Source organism: Cololabis saira, chromosome 3 (genome assembly GCF_033807715.1).
Source record: "Cololabis saira isolate AMF1-May2022 chromosome 3, fColSai1.1, whole genome shotgun sequence".
Taxonomy (NCBI): domain Eukaryota; kingdom Metazoa; phylum Chordata; class Actinopteri; order Beloniformes; family Belonidae; genus Cololabis; species Cololabis saira.
The window spans coordinates 14399548-14419231 of NC_084589.1; the positions used below are offsets into that span (position 1 = coordinate 14399548).

At 44.0% G+C, this 19684-nt stretch overlaps 1 protein-coding gene across 1 annotated transcript in view; it reads right to left on the minus strand.

Moving 5' to 3' along the window:
- Positions 1–5843: 5843 nt before the first annotated feature.
- The window catches only part of LOC133425747 (zinc finger protein 236-like), a 75441-nt gene continuing 61600 nt past the window's right edge, over positions 5844–19684 (minus strand). Inside the window, exons 29-32 of the mRNA XM_061716326.1 lie at positions 15070–15264; positions 13415–13544; positions 9544–9717; positions 5844–6032 (exon numbers count right to left, since the gene is read on the minus strand). Coding sequence (XP_061572310.1) covers positions 5911–6032; positions 9544–9717; positions 13415–13544; positions 15070–15264 — 621 coding nt within the window. The 3' untranslated portion in view covers positions 5844–5910. The remainder of the gene's footprint in view (positions 6033–9543; positions 9718–13414; positions 13545–15069; positions 15265–19684) is intronic.

Sequence of the window (19684 nt, forward strand, 5' to 3'; positions counted from 1 at the left end):
GTTGACTCCACGAATTAGTAATATGCACTCCCAAATATTTAAATCCATCCACAGCATATTTGAAAGGGAATAGGGACGGAGGTATGTTTTTTGCCGCCGGATTTATGGGAAGAACCTCACTCTTATGGAGGTTAAGTTTATAACCTGAATAGGACCCAAATTTGTCAAAGATATCTAGAACCACCGGGAGAGAAGCAGCTGGGTTAGACACATATAAGAGGAGGTCATCGGCATACAATGACAATTTGTAAACTTTTCCAGCTCTGCTGATGCCCTCAAACCCAGCCTCCTGGCGCAGCCAGATGGCTAGAGGCTCAATAGCTAAGGCAAACAGGAGGGGGGAGAGAGGGCAGCCCTGTCTGGTTCCTCGATAAAGGGGAAATGGAACAGACTGAAGTCCATTTGTGTGGACAGAGGCAACTGGGCTGGTATAAAGCAATTTAATCCAAGATATAAATCCCGGACTGAACCCAAATTTTTGCAAAACAAAAAAGAGGTAGCTCCACTCCACCCTATCGAAGGCCTTCTCCGCGTCCAGTGAGATAACCACTTCCGGAACGCCTGAACCAGGAGCACCAATGATGTTCAAGAGCCTCCTCGTGTTATGAAATGAGTGCCTACCAAGCATGAAACCAGTTTGATCGGTTGATATTATACCGGACAGGACCCGTTGTAGGCGTTGGGCTAAGATCTTTGACAGGATCTTTAAGTCAACATTCAAGAGGGAAATGGGCCTATAGCTACCACATAAAAGAGGATTCTTATCACTCTTAAGCAGAAGTGAAATAGTGGCTTCCTGCAGAGTGGGAGGCAGTCGGCCCTCAGTAAATGACTCATTGTACATCCTCTGGAGGGCGGGTGCAATGGCAGCAGAGAATAATTTAAAAAACTCAACAGTGAACCCATCAGGGCCTGGAGTTTTACCATTCTGAAGTGAAGTAATTGCTTCCTGAACCTCCCTAATGGAGATTGGGCTCCCCAGCTCGCTACCCAAATCCTCATTTATTTTAGGGAAAACAATATTGTCCAGTGGATTAACTCCGTCCCAAACACTCGGAGGACATTGGGAAGAATAGAGGTTGGAGTAGAAAGCACAAAATAACTTGTTAATTACTGTAGGGTCTGAGGTGACCTCACCTGACACAGATTCAATCTGAGGGATCAACCTGGAGAGTGTAGCTGCGCGCGCCTGATGTGCTAATAGTCTTCCCGCTTTATCCCCAGACTCAAAGAAGCGTTGTTTAGCAAGAAATATTTGTTTCTGAGTTTTATTAGTGGTTAATAAATCAAATTTGGACTGAAGCTGAAGGCGTTCTTTGTAAAGAGCAGGGGTAGGAGTCACAGCATACAAGATATCGATTTTAGAAATCTCTTTGGCGATTGCCTCATAATCAGCTTTCTCTGCCTTCTTCAGGGACGAAACAAATGATATAATCTGTCCCCGCATAAACGCCTTAAAGGCCTCCCATAGAGTGCGTCTTGAGATCTCTGGAGAATCATTAGTCTCGAAAAACAAGGAGATCTGAGCGTGAAGGAATTCTTTAAAGGAAGCTTGGTTAAGCAGGGAAGAGTTAAGTCTCCACAGCCTGGAGGGAGGGACAAGACTAGGAAAGCCAATGTCCACAGATACAGGGGCGTGGTCTGAGATAACAATACTATGGTACTCACATGATTGGACCTCTGATAAAAAATAATTATCCAAGAGAAAAAAATCTATCCGTGAATATGAATGATGAACATGTGAAAAAAAGGAGTAAACTTTGTCTAAGTGGGAGTTAGCCCTCCATGGGTCAAATAAGCCTAAACTGGTTTTGTATGTGTCAAGGACTTTGGCTGACTTAGAAAGCGCCTGAGGTCTAGATGAAGACCTGTCCAGGGAGGGGTCCTGAATTAAATTGAAATCGCCTCCAATAATTAAATAGTGATCATCAACTTTAGGGAGGGAGGAGAAAAAACTTGTAAAAAAAATGATCATCATCCCATGTAGGTGCATAAACACTGGCCATAACCACAGGCGTGCCACATAACCGGCCAGAAACGATTACGAATCGACCATTGGAATCTTCAATTGAATTTGACAGTTCAAACGGAACATTTTTACCTATAAGGATCGCTGCACCTCTTGCCCTTACTGGGAATTTAGAATGAAATACATCCCTTATCCAAGGCCGCTTGATACTCTTAACATCAGAAGTCCGGAGGTGAGTTTCTTGTAAAAAGAGAATATCACCCCCGAGTTGCTTTAAATGAGTTATTACTTTATTACGTTTCACAGGCTGATTAGCACCCTTCAGATTCCAGGAGATAAAGCGAAGCTTCTTACCCTGCGCCATCAAGACATGAAAAAATGAGCTCTAACTCTCCAAGGCTTGACATAACCGCTGAGCCAAATGAAAAAGGGGCAAACAGAACAGAAACACACAAAAAAAAAAAAAAAAAAAAAAAAAAAAAAAAAAAACCCACAACACAAAAAAAAAAAACCCTCAACCAATCCCTCCACAACCCTCCCACCCCAAAATCCCTTATACAAACCCGGTGCACCCACCACTTCAAACCCAACAGGGTAACACTTTCGACTTCCATAACCCTCACACGTAGAAGAGGTCAACCCGTCTAATATATAAAACATACCCCACGTCTTGAAAGAGCAACATAAATACAGAAAGGCAACATTAGTCCTAACCTCACATTTAACTAAAGTAGACAGGTCATCTTTAACTTTACTTCAGTACTATTCCACAGATAAAAAATTAAATAAAATTAAAAAAAATAAAAATAAAAGGCATTGCACCCAATAAACTACTGCGGACAGTGCATAGCGCCTAAAGATATATATATAAAAGAAAAACAACAACTTAAGAAAACGGACGGAGATTCCATATAAATGAAAAAAACAATCAGTAAATGAAGTGCCTTAAAAAAAAAGGAGAACCAAAAAATAAATAAAAAAAAAATTAAATAAAAAAAAAAACCCCACCTGTTATAACATAATTATGAGTGTCTTAAAGCCACATTACCAGGCGGAGGTATCAATGGAAGAAGACAGTCCCCAAGAAGGCAAGAAAAAATGTCGTCACACATGTTAACCATAGCTCACGTGTTCACCCATTTCCATGGTTACCATGACGCTGGTTCAGAAAGTCCGCAGGACAGCACACAGTGTAATCCAGGTGGAGAAACCCGCCGCCGCTGCAGCAGCAGCTGAAATCAAAGTAATCCAGACAGGCGGATGAGAAATCCGCCGCTGCAGCCGCAGCTGAAATAAAAGTAATCCAGACAGGCGGATGAGAAATCCGCCGCTGCAGCCGCAGCTGAAATAAAAGTAATCCAGACAGGCGGATGAGAAATCCGCCGCTGCAGCCGCAGCTGAAATAAAAGTAATCCAGACAAGTGGAGGAGAAATCCGCCGCTGCAGCCGCAGCTGAAATAAAAGTAAAATCCAACAGGTGGAGGAGAAACCCGCCGCCGCAGCCGGGTTCATCCCGACCTGCCTTATTTTCTGTCCATCACCCGCTCCCTATAAAATGCGTGCGCTTCCTCCGGAGACTCGAAAGTAAACACCTCATCCTCGAATGTAACTTGCAGGCGAGCAGGAAAGAGAAGCCTAAACTTCACACCTTTCTGGTAGAGCGCCTGCTTGATCTTGTTAAAAGCAGCTCGTTTCCTCGCAGTGATGGCGCTGACGTCCGGGTACACCCGCAGCGTTGTTTCGCGATGTTTCAGCTCGTGTTGTCTGGCCCAACGAAGCACCGTCTCCCTCTCCCGAAAACGATGAAAGCACACCACAAAGGGCCTGGGTCTGCCGCCCGGGCCGGGCTTAGGAGCCAGGGAGCGGTGCGCTCTCTCCAGCTCCGGGGGCTTGGAGAGGAGGTCGGGTCCGAGGTTCTCCATCAGCAGAGTGGACATGAACTCGACCGGGTCCTGGCCCTTTTCACTGCCCTCAGGAACATTAATAATCCTCAGGTTGACTCTGCGAGACCTATTTTCAAGATCCTCGAGGCGGTCCTGAAGAGACTTGTTCTGGGTCTGCAGCGTCTTCACCGCATTTTCCGCGCTCGTTATGCGCTCAAAATTATCCCCGGCCAGGGACTCTGCCGCGGTGAGGCGGCCATTAAAGTCATTCACTGTCTCACGAAGTGCGTCCACCGACGTCTGTAACGGTTTAACGGACTCCTGGATTAATACAGACATGTCTTCCCGCAGCGAGGCTCGTTGTTTCTCTAATTCAGAGATCAGCTGGCTCATTGAAAAAGTGTCCGACGCGCCAGGTACGGGAGCGGGCTCGCTGCCTGCACCTGGGCTCGCGGCCGCCATCTTAGCCAGTTTTCCAGCCACAGTGGCCGCACCACCCCGAGTAACCGGACAACTCGGCGTATTGCTCGCTTTGGATCTAGAACCACTCATTCCACGGCTTAATATGTAAGTTATAACTATAATCCTTCACTTTCCCGAATGAATCGTGGTATTAAAAGGTAAATATTAACAGTTCGACCGGGAGACCTCTTCCATGCGTCTTTCTCCTACCGCGTCATCACCGGAAGCCCTGCTTGAACTTTTTTGAAAGCGAGGAAAGATGGAGAATGGAAAGGGACTTTTGAAGGGCAAGTTCTTTCAAAAAGACGCCAGATGGTTCGCTGGACAAGACTGAAGTTATTTGCATGTACTGTGGATTTGAAATGAATTACCATCGAAGTACGTTGAGTCTCAAATACCACTAGCAGCCAAACACACGGCCGATGCAGTAATAGCATTACTACATTGTGTTTGTATTTATGAAGGAATGTTACATTCAGGTTAAAAGCTTTTTTTTGTGGAAAGTTGAATAAACATTGGCATAAAGCAAGCATTTGCCCTTTCTCATTTGCGAGTTAACTATAGACAACATGCGATAAATTGCGATTTAAAATATGAATCGTTTGACAGCCCATATATATATATATATATATATATATGTATATATATATATATATATATGAACTTTAATCTTAAATGTGTCAGTAAGTGAAATGGCTTATAAAAAAAAAGGGGATACAATTATTAAAAAATGTAATTTAATCTTAATTTATGAAGACCAACAGGAAACACAATTACAAAATGAAAATAGAAGAAACAGCTTATTATCTTGGCTTTGCTTCATCACAATTGCAAAATTATACCAGAGATACATATATTCAAACATATGTCCAGATGGTTCTTCAGAAAAATATGCAATCTAACTACAATATTTACAAAACGAACAGAAGTAAATAAGTTGTCAATGTAAGTCCAAATGATATGACAATAGGAAATATAATGCTGTAATCCTTAACTGAGAACTTTAAACAGCCTTGAATCTCTCAGGTCACTGAGAGTCACCAATGTGTTGATGCCGTTTTCCAAATTTATCAATCACCAACTGAAAATGACAAATCACTTCCAGACCAAATATGTACAGTGTGTATGTACAGCGTGTGTTTGTGTGTAATGACATTTCCTGTAAACCAGTAAAAAAACAAAAGCAAGGCTTTATCTCATGAGCTGTTGCCTCTGAAGCCGTGACGGCACACTTGGCTGCAGCTTCCAGTCAGCACTGGTAATGAAGAGACCAGACTCTGGCTCTGTCTGGGCTTTTTAAATACCGGAATCCACAATTCCCTTTGTTTCCAACCCAGTCAGTACAAGGGCGACCTGCATCTCCTCCTTAGTGAATTCCCAGGGCCAAAACTTATATCATAAGTTTTTGTTGTCATATTAATGGAAATCCGTACAACGGATAAGTCTTTAAGCCAATAGATCGAAATCCACTTTCTTCACTGATAATGCAGACACACGGCATGCTTCCTACTTCGTTCCCAGAGAATCTTTGCTGCAAAATTCAATGAGTGCTCAGGACAACCAACAGTTGATTACTGGAGTTCATGTGGACCGTCGTCAAGGGAACACACTGTGCCAGTCTCCGGCCGATTCAGGAACCACTTCCAGATCCAGATCGGGTGTGACCTCCACCTGAGCCCCGGGTTCATCTGGGCCCAGGGACATGTCCTGTATTTGACCTGGAGGGGGGAAAGGAAAAGAAAAAGGGGGACAATGAATCTTTCAGTTAAGTATATTCCTGGTAGGACAAGAAGCTATTAACAGAACAGCATCAGCAGCTTTCAGTCAGACATTTAAATTAAAGCTGCAAGCAGCGATGAACGGGCCCTCGCACTTGCAATTTTCACCAATAAAGGTCAAGGACTCAAAACTAAGTCCGATGACACCACCCATGACTCTTTATGTCAAACCATTCAAAAGTTATGACAGAAAATAGGAACTATCAAATATGATGTGTGACAATGGCGAACAATCGGTCATTTGATTCAAGATGGCCGACTTCCTGTTGGTGTTGGTGGGCCTGGCTTGCAAAATTTGGTGACTTTTGGGGCACGGCAAAAAGGCCCTCATTTCGTTGGAAAAAACCCCCCCAAAAAAAAAAAAAAAAAAATATATATATATATATATATATAAACATATATATATTATATATATAAACATATATATATATATATATATATATATATATAGTTATATACATATTTACATACATACACACACACACACACACACACACACACACACACACACACACACACACACACACACACACACACACACACACACATATACAAATGAAACTAACATTTTAAACTCGTGTTCACTAAGCTGCTGGAGCGTAAAGGAGAATGCTACTCCTGGAAGAAACAATAACCCATAAAATAAATGAATGAATAAATTGCTTATTGAAGCAGGCAATTTGAACAGCAAGACAAAAATAAATAAATGGGACAATTAGATGAATCTCAACTTGTGTCACATAAATTAACATTCGGGATGGCTGCAGATGTGCGACGTCAACTATAGAATACTGTTAAGAGAGGAATAAGTATTTAACAAAAAGATTGACTTAAATTCATTATAAATCATATTCCACAGTGACAAAATATTTTATTTTATAAAAACAAATTTTTTTAACAAATGGTAGGCCGATATTTACAAGTTATTATTGGGTCCAGTTTGACTAAATGAGTTAAAAGGGCAAAGAACTGAGGAAATAATAAATAGATTTCTATCCTGGGCTTGGATGCTCCACACGCTCCTGGCATATGGAAGTATATAAACCCCTGGGGGGGTGGGGGCGGACATTAGCGAGGAGGGGGCTGTGTGACACGTCTGTTGGCCATTAGCCAGACTACAGAGAAAGAGGAGTTATGTCCCCATGTTTACATTTCAGGAAAAAGTCCCCACATTGAAAGCACACCATCTGTTGCTATGGTTACTTTGACAGCCAGAGAGAGAGAGAGTGCATCTTGTTATTTGATTTTGTTTTCATGACCTTTCTATTTTAGCCCCTGAGTTAAAGTCTGGTTAGTTTGGTAGTGATGGATGTACATGTGCTGCATTTCACGAGCTTGTGAATGTCATAAACACAATCTCAACTAGTCTAGTTTAAAATAACAGCATTAATGGCTTTGCCATCCAGCACTATTTAAACAAAAGGTACATGGTTAATTAGCAGGCTTGTGAATGCGATTTTCCCTTAATACATCACCACAATGGATTTGAAATAAAACAGTTCACATTAAGCTTCAATGTGAGAAGTTCCACCAAAATATGTCATGTACGATTTGTTATTTTAGCAAAGCAAAAAAATGATCATTTAGCAGCCGTGACTGGCGCTACCAATATGAGGTACTGTAAAGAGATCTGGCTGCAAACGGAGAGGCCGTCATTAGGTTAAAAGAACAGCATGAATCTATGAGAGATACCAGAAGGCACGGGGTGATCAAATCAACATTTTGGTATAGTCTTAAAAATAAACAAAGCAGTGTTGAGTTAAAGGACATTATAGAGCCGGGAAGACAACTGATGTTTGGAGAAGTCTGTCCTTGGTGAATAAAAATGTCCTCCATAACATAATAACACCAAAAGTGCTCTGGAGAAGGGAGGACTTTCTCTGCCCGGATGTACCACCCAAGAATAAATGTGATGTAGAAAGGAATTTGGCAACTTATCACTCAGTTTAAAGCGTACCACCTGTTCTGAGGTCCCTGGCAAGCTCTCATACTGTCCCCTTCAACTGTGTCATTTAGTGTCTGTTTAAAACAGATGCTTGGTTATCATAATCACTTTCACCTTGAAAGTATTCTCATGGAAAAAGGAAGAGTTCGATTTTAAAATGCAAACCTGTTATTTTTACACAGTTTGCTTTGACCCTTCAGGTCACAGTTAGGCTTCAAACGTAGACTATTGAGATATGTGCTGCGTTTTTTTAGCTTTGTTCTGTTTTTTTCATGACATTTTCTCTGAACTATACACTTTGAAATACTGTTTCACAACGGAAAAACAAAATTGTCATGGCTGGCGATTATTTCGGTGAGATTCATCTACTTTCAGGGAAAATTATAATTTCCGGGACTCAAGCAGCTTAATGGTCTGATAAAAGAAGAAAAGCATAAACCTCATAATGCAACTGGGACTGATGGGCATGTTGTTGTCCCTATGGATAGCTCGCCACAAACACAAGAACTTTGAGCAGACGTTGGACAAAAACATGAGGCATTTCCACAGTAACTTACAGAAACATCTGAATCCACGCCTAGTATTATTACTATTATTATTGTGGTATAATGATGAGCTTTTACACTTCATTTTCTGCAACACTTAGGAGAGCAGTGCTCAAGACTTGACTTTTTGAATCTCTTCTTCCACTCAGTCAGAGTCCACTCGGGGACTTGAGTGGAAGCCTTTGTGAAGTTAGTTTTCAAACAGAATACAGATTTCAGCACTTCACTCTTACAGATGTAAACTTCAAATGGAGCTCGTCAGACTCCAAGGTCAGGGGCGTGATTGCAGTCTATAATCATGGCCATCACGGCTCAACGCCTTGATTCTTTCCTGTTTTAGCTATTCTGTTGTACAGTTGCTCACATCTGTGGAGACGTTCTGTTACAGCCGGGCTTCGTGTCAGACAGATTACAGATACTCTTGTTCTCACAGAACTGGTTTGGGAGTACAAGAGTACTACAAGGGTACTCCCAAACCAGCACAAGAGCACAATAGTACTCCCAAACGAGGGCTGCCAAGACGCCAGTTCTTGACGCATCAACTGGGCAGAACTTTTCACTTGTGTAGCATCCAAAAACTGTAGTGTGATGGTCCGAAATGTAAAGTGGGCATATTTAATGCAGCCAAGCAGAAACGTTGCCCCCTGGTGTGGAGGTTTTTAACCACAACACTCCTAAAGAATCTGATATCATCATTGATGCCATTCCCTCTGTTAGCAAGCGTCTCGCCTCAAGGACACGTTTTGAAGGTGAATGCAGAACAAACAGAGCATCACATATTAATGAAACACGGGTACAAGAGACACGCATCCACAAGAAACTTCAAGAAGTACAAACATGGAGTTTCAGTCTTGTTCCTGGCTGGAAAAAACTAACAAAACCAAACAAAACAACCCACAGGTTCACAGACGGATGAGGGACAAACAGATGTCTGTGTCGGCGTGATGTCACAGCTGCTCACCGTAGCCGTGGGATCTCTTCATGTGGTGTTTCATGTTGCTCTTCTGGGTGAACCTGATGCTGCACACCTCACACTTGAAGGGTTTCTTTCCAGTGTGTTTGACCATGTGGACCTGCAGGGCGCTCTTCTGGTTGAAGGCTTTGTCGCACTGACTGCACTTGAAAGGCCGCTCACCTGCAACACAGCAGAGGGGGATTTGAAATCAAGTCTAATCGTGTCAGACAAACTGTTTTTGCACGTCAAGATTATTGAATGAGCGTATACAGTAAAGGATGTGGAAAATAATTGAGCTTAAAACCACAGGGATACAAGACAAATGCAGTGGGAGCTCCTCGCCATCAAAACACTTCAGACAGCTTGGTTTGAAATGTGTTAAGATGCTGCCACGCTGATATCTCAGGTCAAGACACAAACACAGAGGCTGGACACGGATACGATATGGCTACTGTTGACAGTCTCAGAGGAAACGTCTTATTTGAGAGACCATATTGAATTGAGGTCAGAGTGGAGCCCATCACAGCTTTTACTGGTGACATTCAGCTCCACAAGATGAGAAACACTTGCACAGCTTTTTGTACAAGAATCAAGGAGGAGACAAAGACGCAGCACGAATGATGTGTCCTTCATTGTTTTGTCGTTAATTTCATATTTAAAATGTATGTCTTTATGGTATTAGATCTGTTGGTTGGGGGTGTAAGTAATCTGGTTAAAAACACACACACTAGTGATACGTTACTATGGGCGCTTTTACACTAGCACCTACTCGGCTCTACTTAACTCAGCTCGGCTCGACTCAGCTCAGCTCAAGTTTCTTTTCCATAACAATTCAGCACCTGGAGCAGAAGTAGGAGGTTGGAGCGAAGCTGCTGTGACGTATTTGATTGTGTGATCTAAACGAAGAAGACAACAACACTAAAGATGTAGAACCTGGAGGAGATGATAGATGTGCTGCTGAGTCTGTGGCTTGTGTTCAATATCAAGTTAAAAGCAGCTATGAAGTGACAGAGCTCCTGGTAGATCTGGTCGTTCCTTATCACCGTCTAGATCCCTTTTTAATTCTCTCCTCAGCACCAGGTTTATGAACATCTGACCCTCAGAGTTGGATCATGAAACAGACTTTTGCGCTGCCATTGCTAGTGGAATAACATGAACAAGAAGCCGTCAGAGTCGCTCTTCAGCTGATGTCACATCCTGACTCAGACGTCTGACTCCAACCCCCCGACCAATCGGTGGCCTGTAGTGTGATGACGTCAGATACAGCCGACTCAGCCGCTTAGAACCTCAGCAGAGTAGATACAGAAAAGTAATGTACTGTATCTACTCGGCATGGTTAGATCCCTAGTGGAGAAGTGCAAAACCGAGGCGAGGCGAGTCGGGCTGAGTAGGTACTAGTGGAAAAGCCCCATATTAGTAAAAACAAGACAAACATCTACAGATGCTGAGACTCAGAACCAGCAGTCAACCCAACATGTTTTTGGACTGTGGCCAGAAGGTGGAACACCTGGAGGTATACCACACAGGTACGCACTGCAAAAACGTACTTCTCAGTAAAAACAAAGACAACACTCATGTCAAATAATTTAGAAGACTATTTGGTAGTTTTAAGAATTTTAGTCAGGAAAAACTTTCATTCACATCAGCCTCAGAGTCTGAACAGGATTTATCCTGATTCTCCTGCTGATCCAGTCTTGATGATGACTGAACACGACTGCTGTTTGTGCAAAACGCCTCGTTGTTTACTTAAACTGTGCACCGTCTCAGAGAAGCAGCGCGGTGGAAACAGCAGGGGAGACGCGGCGGCAACGCCAATGACGGTGCAGCTTTTTGGAGCTTTCTGCTCACTTACATTTCTTTTACATTTGTGAATTTCTGGACTGTGTTGCTATGTTGTTAAATGCTGCATACCTGACCCTCCTCCACACGTGTGTGTGTGTGTGTGTGTGTGTGTGTGTGTGTGTGTGTGTGTGTGTGTGTGTGTGTGTGTGTGTGTGTGTGTGTGTGTGTGTGTGTGTGTGTGTGTGTGTCCAGGCCTGTCAGAGAGCAGGAACCAAGCTGCGCTTTGACAGGGAAATGGGCTGACTAACCTTTTCTATATGCATTACTTTCATTATTGACGAGCAAATGACAAATCATGCAAAAAAATTCACAGTTCTGTGAGCAGCTGCTGCTGTTCTTCACTAGTACCAGATATCTGATAAAGTTTGTAGCACAATCAAAGAATATTCTTTCTTGCAATCCCTTTAAACTGTGCTCCTGGTTGTACAATGTAAGACGCACCCTCTCAACATGACTTAGAGGAGACCTATTATGAAAAACAACTTTTTCTTGCTTTAACATATATAAAGTGGTCTCCCCTCAGCCTGCCAACACAGAGAAGGAGGAAAGCAACCAAATTCTGCAGTGTCTGTACAGCCGCCCGGATGAGCCGTCCATTGTGATGTGGCTTCTACAGCCGTTGAGATTCTGCTCGTTACGTAACGACGGGAGCGATTCACAGAGGTTAGCCTCCGATGCGTGAAACCACGCCCACAACTAACTCCGCCGGCCGGAGTTTCCGCCATTTTTTTGGAGGGGTTTATCACGTCATTCAGGCAGCCAATCAGCACATGCCTCATTATCATAGCCCCGCCCCCTCAGAATCCTGCATAGATAATGAGATTAGAGAATGGGAAGATAAAGACATGGCTCAGAGGCTGAATTTATAATTTATTTAGCAAAAACAATCAAAAGCTTGTTTTTAAGACATTCAAGGCCTGTTTAAAATAGGTATTAGATGCCATAATAGGTCCCCTTTAAATGTCCAAAGCTGCATCTAGGTTTCTAAATAGAAGCTGTAAATGTAAAATGTCATGGAAACGATTTGAAACAAAAACTTTATAAGTTATGCTTGTTTCTCGATTCATCACATCCTTACCTCTTCACAATCCACAAATGAAAGCAAATGGTCAAGGATCTAAAGTTTTAACCCAACTCCACTAGTTTAACTTATTCAAGGTGACACTAAAAACAAACAGAAACAAACTCAGTGGCCAGTCGATGCCACCTCCTCCTCCCACCTCTCACCCCTCTCTGGGTACAGGGCGCCGGCTGCCGCGGCTGACGGATTTGTAATTATACCTTTCTCCTCTCAGTCCCTTCTCTCTGTCAGTTTCACTTTGAATCAAACATTTTCTAAACGTAATGCTATGAACAGTCAGATCTAGTCCATGTTACTGCACAGTGGCGCTGTAAAGCGGCAACGTGCAGGAAGATCCTAGTGAGACACAGCTGCTGCAGCTCTGCTCATATTTGATCATCTGGCAGGTTTGTTCCTATTAAACAGTCTGACTGAGACACTTTAGTAGCGGAAAACATCAGTGGAGGCATGACTAAACCTTTCATAGTGACAGTCAATAGTGATGACGGAGGCGTAAAAAAATGAAATTATAATTTTAATTGCCTTTTTACTGCCCTCTTTATTGCCCTCTGTGTTTATGTAAACAGGCAGCCCCCTCAGTCTGAATAATCAGCTAATTGGGGTTATTTAGCTCCTGTAACTGAGGCCAGTGAAGCCAGATTTATCCTGATACAGTAAACAAACACAGAAGCCACCATGTAAAACCTGGGCTTTTAACCGACCTGCAGCACGTGGGAGCACGCTGGTGTGCAGCCGTGCACCAGTTCAGCTCATGTGAGAAAACAGAACCAACTGTGCTGAAAATTGCAAAGGTTTGTTAAATATTAAAAGGTTAAATATATAAAAAGGCTGCAATTAGGCAATATTCCTTTCTTTTTTTTTTTAAAGAAACCTGATTAAATGGTTCAGTGTTCCAGTACAAACTATTCCTCCAAGGGCTTTGATGGTTGTGTTTTTTAATCTTGTTCCTCTTACCGGTGTGAGTTCGGTTGTGTCTCTCCAGCTGGCTGCGCTTGGCGAAAGCTTTCACGCACGACAGGCAGTTGAAGACCCGGGGTTTCTGGGAGCTGGGGGACGGACCCGGCAGGTGCACCCGCTCATGCTCCTGTGGAAGAGCCACAACGTGTCGTTATGTTCAGTTAACTCATCTCCAGCAACTAGTGCAGAGCTGTCAAAATACACATTTACTAACCACTACTCTTTACGGAAAAATGTTTATAATCATATCATTCAAGAATTTACCTGGCATTTGCCCAGATGAACAACTTTAAACTTATAAATAAACAATGGGAGTCTATAATCTAATGTGTGAATCTTACAGCGGATTAATTAATGTTGCTCTTTTTGTTACACATTAACACATTAATATTTATACAGTCCTAACATGAATGGACCAAAGAGGACTTGGCAACAGGTCCAGATTAAATACAACATTATATACAACACATAACAACATATTTGAAGCTGTTAAAAAAAGGCTCATGTGTCTGGCAGGGGGGGGCGGCCTGCCGTCCCCAGAATGGAGGGATCTTGTCACTCTTGGGGAAATAATTCAGTTCAATACAACACATCACCAGTGTAACGGTGAAGCGTGGCTCTGCTCGCTGCAGGGCTGGATTTGAAGACCCCAGATGGCATCCCCAGAAAAGCGGTAGCGCTCATGATAATAAGGTAATTGTCAGGAAAGGCCAATGGGTCAGACTTTTCAATATAACTGCTTCATCATCGACAACGTCATTCAAAAATAAGCACGCCCTTGGGAAGGAAGACAAGTGTTTGGAGCCGCTTATGACTTGACTTGATTGCATTTGTACAATCTCCTCAACACATGCGATATATTCTATTAAAGACTTTTCTGACGACAGATTATATATATATATATATATATATATATATATATATATATATATATATATATATATATATATATAGTCTTTTGTAAAAATATGACCAATCCAAACTTTAAATGAAGCAATTAGTATCCACAGTGAGGCAAAAGGAAACATCACAGCACTACTAATTCATCTTCCCATCATTCCCACACATCTCAAGTTCATAGTTTGGGTAAAGACTAATGAGCAGCCAGGGGACCGGAGGAGGACGTCGCTCTCACGGTGTCACCCGCCTAATCCAGGCATTGATACTCCTAATGAGAAGCAAGAACTGCTCAGAATGTTGAGGCGTGTTTACTGAGAAATAAACGTGACATATGCGAGGGAACGGGGCTTCAAGTTAAAGCCGTATCCTGCTTCTCCCCGGCGGCCGCGTGTTCGAGTGTTTCCACACATGAAGAGGACTGCTGGAAAAAGAGAAGCACACGTGCTCATCGCCATCATTTGGCAGCAAGGCGCCACTTGGTTTTTTATATTAAGGGGATACCGAGGCTGTCTGAATTAGCACCGTGACAGTCCTTTATTTGCATTTTTGCATTTCCTCCCTCGTGTCACGACTATCATTTTCCAGCTGAAACAGACTTACTGACGGCTGATTTGTGCAAAAGGACGGGAAATATTGGTACAATAAAACCAGTTTAGGGTCATTCTTTGTATCAAAATTAGCATTAGATACAAAGCATCTGTATTTAAAGCTTTTTTCTATCAGTCTACTGTGCTTGTGCATTTCTAACTAACCTTGAGGTGCGTCGCTCTCTTGAAAGCCTTTTTACAGATGCCGCAGACATGACAGCGGTCCTTCCCGTGGGCTTGCCTGCAGTGGCGTCGCAGCGAGTTGGCATTCTGGCACACCTGATTACAGTAGAAGCACTGATTCCTGTTATCGGCGTGCGCCTGCGGGTTCTTCTCACCTTTATGGCCGTCGGCAGAATCCTGCATTACAGAGAAGATTTAGACTCACGGCTCAGAACTGGTCCAGAAAACATTAAAGACAAACATTTTCAGGTTTATCTGTCCAGCATTTACATCCAAAAGGTAGAGGACTTGCAACAGTCTTTTGAAAATCTGGGACTTTTTGTTCATTGTCTCCACCAAACGGCAGCTTAAGGATCACAACTCATCCACTGTGACACTCGTGCCATTCATAGTCAGTTAGTTTAGGTTTATTAGTCTTATTTATCTAGTCTTTATTTTGTCCACTAGGCGGGTGTTTCAGGAAGACATATGTACAGGTTTGCTCATTAATTAGGTAGGGCATGGAAGGTGGGAAACACACCGTTCTTACTGTAGCTGTACTGCCAGCACAGCACAACTTTATTTTAATATCACAGCACAGGATCAGAATAATAGCAGCATGATTTTTATGGACAGAAAGGGATCGTTGATCATTTTTTTTTAAATAAACGGGAACTCCACCCAACTGGATCAATTTTTTGGACTTTGTTTGTCGCAGCGCTACGCGTTGAGGACATCCTTTGCGTTTCACAGGCTGGCCTACACAGCTGCATATTTACAGATCAATACAGATGATCCAGCTTCTCACTGAAAAGGTTTGACCTTATTCCAGATGATGCCTCAAACTTTATATTAATTTGGGGAGTGATTTAACTACTATCTTAACACATATTTAGATAGACAGTCAATCATATACAGGGACTGATTATCATCAGTTACACCAAATACAACAGGATATCTGGTAATAGTGTTAGTGTAACTTAATCTATAGTTGTCTTTACCCAGAGGAATATAACTCAGAAGCTGCACAAGAGGGCTGTGACTAATGTCATCAAAACTGGTGAGAGTTTTTTAAACATGTAAAACATGCAGGACACTGGCCCTCGAGGACCAGGACTGGCTCAAGAGGTTGCAGTCAAATTTGACCTCGTTAAATATCTCTGATTGCTGCTGATTGGCTACACCTGCTTCAGTGAGGAGTGCAGGTGGAGCAAACCAAGTTAAATCTTTCTGGGTATTGAAAAAGGTGTTTTTGGTGATAAATACTGCTAAAATGACATTGTTGAAAACATTTAAAATATGATTCATTTGTTAAGAGAGGAGGACCCTGCTTAAAAAATAACATGATTTAAGTTTAAAATAAAATAAAAATAAAAACCTGTAATGGTACGTGCCGGTGTGGGTGGAGTCCCTGAGAAGGCTGAGGGTTTAAAAGAAGTTGAAACCCTCACTTCAACTTGTTTCCCTGCTGCTGCGACACTGAAGAGCTGTTTTGCCTGCTTTAAAGGTGAAGTTGATTTTTCATTGTAACCATGTTTTCTACATTTTCTTTGTTTAATGTGCATGTTTGTATTTTAATCTACTGCTTATTTGTACTTTGTTTAATGGTTGTTTTTTTTTTTTCCACCACAGGCATGTTGGGACCGCCCCAAGTAAATTGCCACTTTATATTGGCAGAAATCTCCCTGAACCTTGCCCCTTTGTGTCTGTCTACCATCTCTTACGTATGGATTGTCTGGTCTAGTGTTGAGGGGACATTGATTTTTCAGGCCGTTGGAGTGGCAAACCGGGGTGGTGGTCCCTCTTTTTAAAAAAGGGGGACCGCAGAGTGTGTTCCAACTATAGGGGGATCACACTTCTCAGCCTCCCCGTGAAAAGCTACGCCAGGGTACTGGAGAGGAGAATACGGCCGATAGTCGAACCTCGGATTCAGGGGGAACAATGCGGTTTTCGTCCCGGCCATGGAAGGACCAGCTCTACACCCTCCGCAGGGTGCTCGAGGGTTCATGGGAATTTGCCCAACCAGTCTACATGTGCTTTGTGGATCTGGAGAAGGCATTTGACCGTGTCCCTCGTGCCATTCTGTGGGGGGTGCTGAGTGAGTATGGAGTCCGGGGCCCTCTACTAAGGGCTGTCCGGTCTCTGTATGATCGAAGCAGGAGTCTGGTTCGCATTGCCGGCAGTAAGTCAGACTTGTTCCCGGTGCATGTTGGACTCCGGCAGGGCTGCCCTTTGTCACCGGTCCTGTTCATAATTTTTATGGACAGGATTTCTAGGCGCAGCCAGGGGCCGGAGGGGATCCGGTTTGGGAACCACAGGATTTCATCTCTGCTTTTTGCGGATGACGTTGTCCTGTTGGCTTCATCACCTTCAGCATGTGCTGGGGCGGTTTGAGGCCGAGTGCGACGCGGCAGGGATGAGAATCAGCACCTCCAAGACCGAGGCCATGGTTCTCCATTGGGAAAGGGTGGCGTGCCTTCTCCGGGTGGGTGGAGAAGTCCTGCCTCAAGTGGAGGAGTTCAAGTATCTCGGGATCTTGTTCACGAGTGAGGGAACGATGGAGCGGGAGATTGACAGACGGATCGGTGCAGCGTCCGCAGTTATGCGGTCGATGTACTGGACCGTCGTGGTAAAGAGGGAGCTGAGTCGAAAGGCGAAGCTCTCGATTTACCGGTCAATCTACGCACCTACCCTCACCTATGGTCATGAAATTTGGGTAGTGACCGAAAGGACAAGATCGCGGATACAAGCGGCCGAGATGAGTTTCCTCCGCAGGGTGGCTGGACGCTCCCTTAGAGATAGGGTGAGGAGTTCGGTCACCCGGGAGGAGCTCGGAGTCGAGCCGCTACTCCTTCACATTGAGAGGAGTCAGCTGAGGTGGCTTGGTCATCTGTATCGGATCCTCCTGGACGCCTCCCTAGGGAGGTGTTCCAGGCATGTCCCTCCTCCCTAGGGAGGTGTTCCAGTTATGTCCCTCCTCCCTAGGGAGGTGTTCCAGGCATGTCCCTCCTCCCTAGGGAGGTGTTCCAGGCATGTCCCTCCTCCCTAGGGAGGAGTTCCAGGCATGTCCCTCCTCCCTAGGGAGGAGTTCCAGGCATGTCCCTCCTCCCTAGGGAGGAGTTCCAGTTATGTCCCTCCTCCCTAGGGAGGAGTTCCAGTTATGTCCCTCCTCCCTAGGGAGGAGTTCCAGTTATGTCCCTCCTCCCTAGGGAGGAGTTCCAGTTATGTCCCTCCTCCCTAGGGAGGAGTTCCAGTTATGTCCCTCCTCCCTAGGGAGGTGTTCCAGTTATGTCCCTCCTCCCTAGGGAGGTGTTCCAGTTATGTCCCTCCTCCCTAGGGAGGTGTTCCAGTTATGTCCCTCCTCCCTAGGGAGGTGTTCCAGTTATGTCCCTCCTCCCTAGGGAGGTGTTCCAGTTATGTCCCTCCTCCCTAGGGAGGTGTTCCAGTTATGTCCCTCCTCCCTAGGGAGGTGTTCCAGGCATGTCCCACCGGGAGGAGACCCCGGACACGCTGTCTCGGGGCTGGCTTTTGAACGTCTCAGACTCTCCCAGGAAAAGCTAGAGGTGTCCGGGGTGAAGGAAGTCTGGACATCTCTCCTCAGACTGCTGCCCCCACGACCCAGGAACGGGTAAGCGGAAGAAAATGGATGGATGATTTTTCATTGTAACCATGGTTTCTACATTTTCTTTAACATGCTTGTTTGTATTTGGGTTAATCTGCTTATTTGTACTTGTGTTTGTTTTTACCACAGGCATGTCGGGACCGCCCCATGTAAATTGTTACTTTGTACTGGTAGAAATAAATCTCTGAACCTTGCCCCATTGTGTCTGTCTGGCTTCCCTTACTTATGGAGTGTCTGGTCTAGTGCTGAGCCGCTACACTATCTTCACCTGAACCAGGTGTGACAGGCAGCGCAGGCCAACCCTCATCCTGATGAGCAGGTGCTGTCTGGACTCGGCTGGAGCCCTCCGGACTCTGATCTGGGCCTGCAGCTCTCCGTAGATTGTCCTCAGATACCAGGAAGCATTCTCAAGGATGCGTGTCCTCTTAACACCTCCCTCAGACTACTTCATTAAGGTTTCGCATTCAAAAACATTTTCAGCCTTTTTTTTTTTTTCCCCCCACACAGCTGAGGGCTCACTCTGGTTCTGTCCCACTTTATACAAATTTTCGTCTGCAATCTTTAAAGGCTCCTCAGACATGTTCAGTCCAACCAGGATCTGGCTGTTTTTGGATGCACAAGTGAATGTTGCTCCACACTTGGAATTGAGGTAGTTAAGAAACTTAAATGGGACCTTGTATGAAAAACACTTTTTTTCTTGCTTTAACATAAAGTGGTCTCCCCTCAGCCTGCCAACTCAGGAGGAAAGCAACCAAATTCTGCAGAGCCGTCCAGTGTGATGTGACTTCTATGGGCCGTTCAGATTCTGCTCCTGTCCTGACATCACGACAGGAGCAGAGGTTTGGCCTCCGATGCGTGAAACCACGCCCACAACTATAAAACCGTGTAACTGCATGTGAGCGTCCGACTATCGCATCGCACGCTCTGTCCATCTCCCTCCAGCCAGCTGCCACTTTTATTGAGGTTTTTGTAGTGAAATGAGGTATCTTAGAGAAC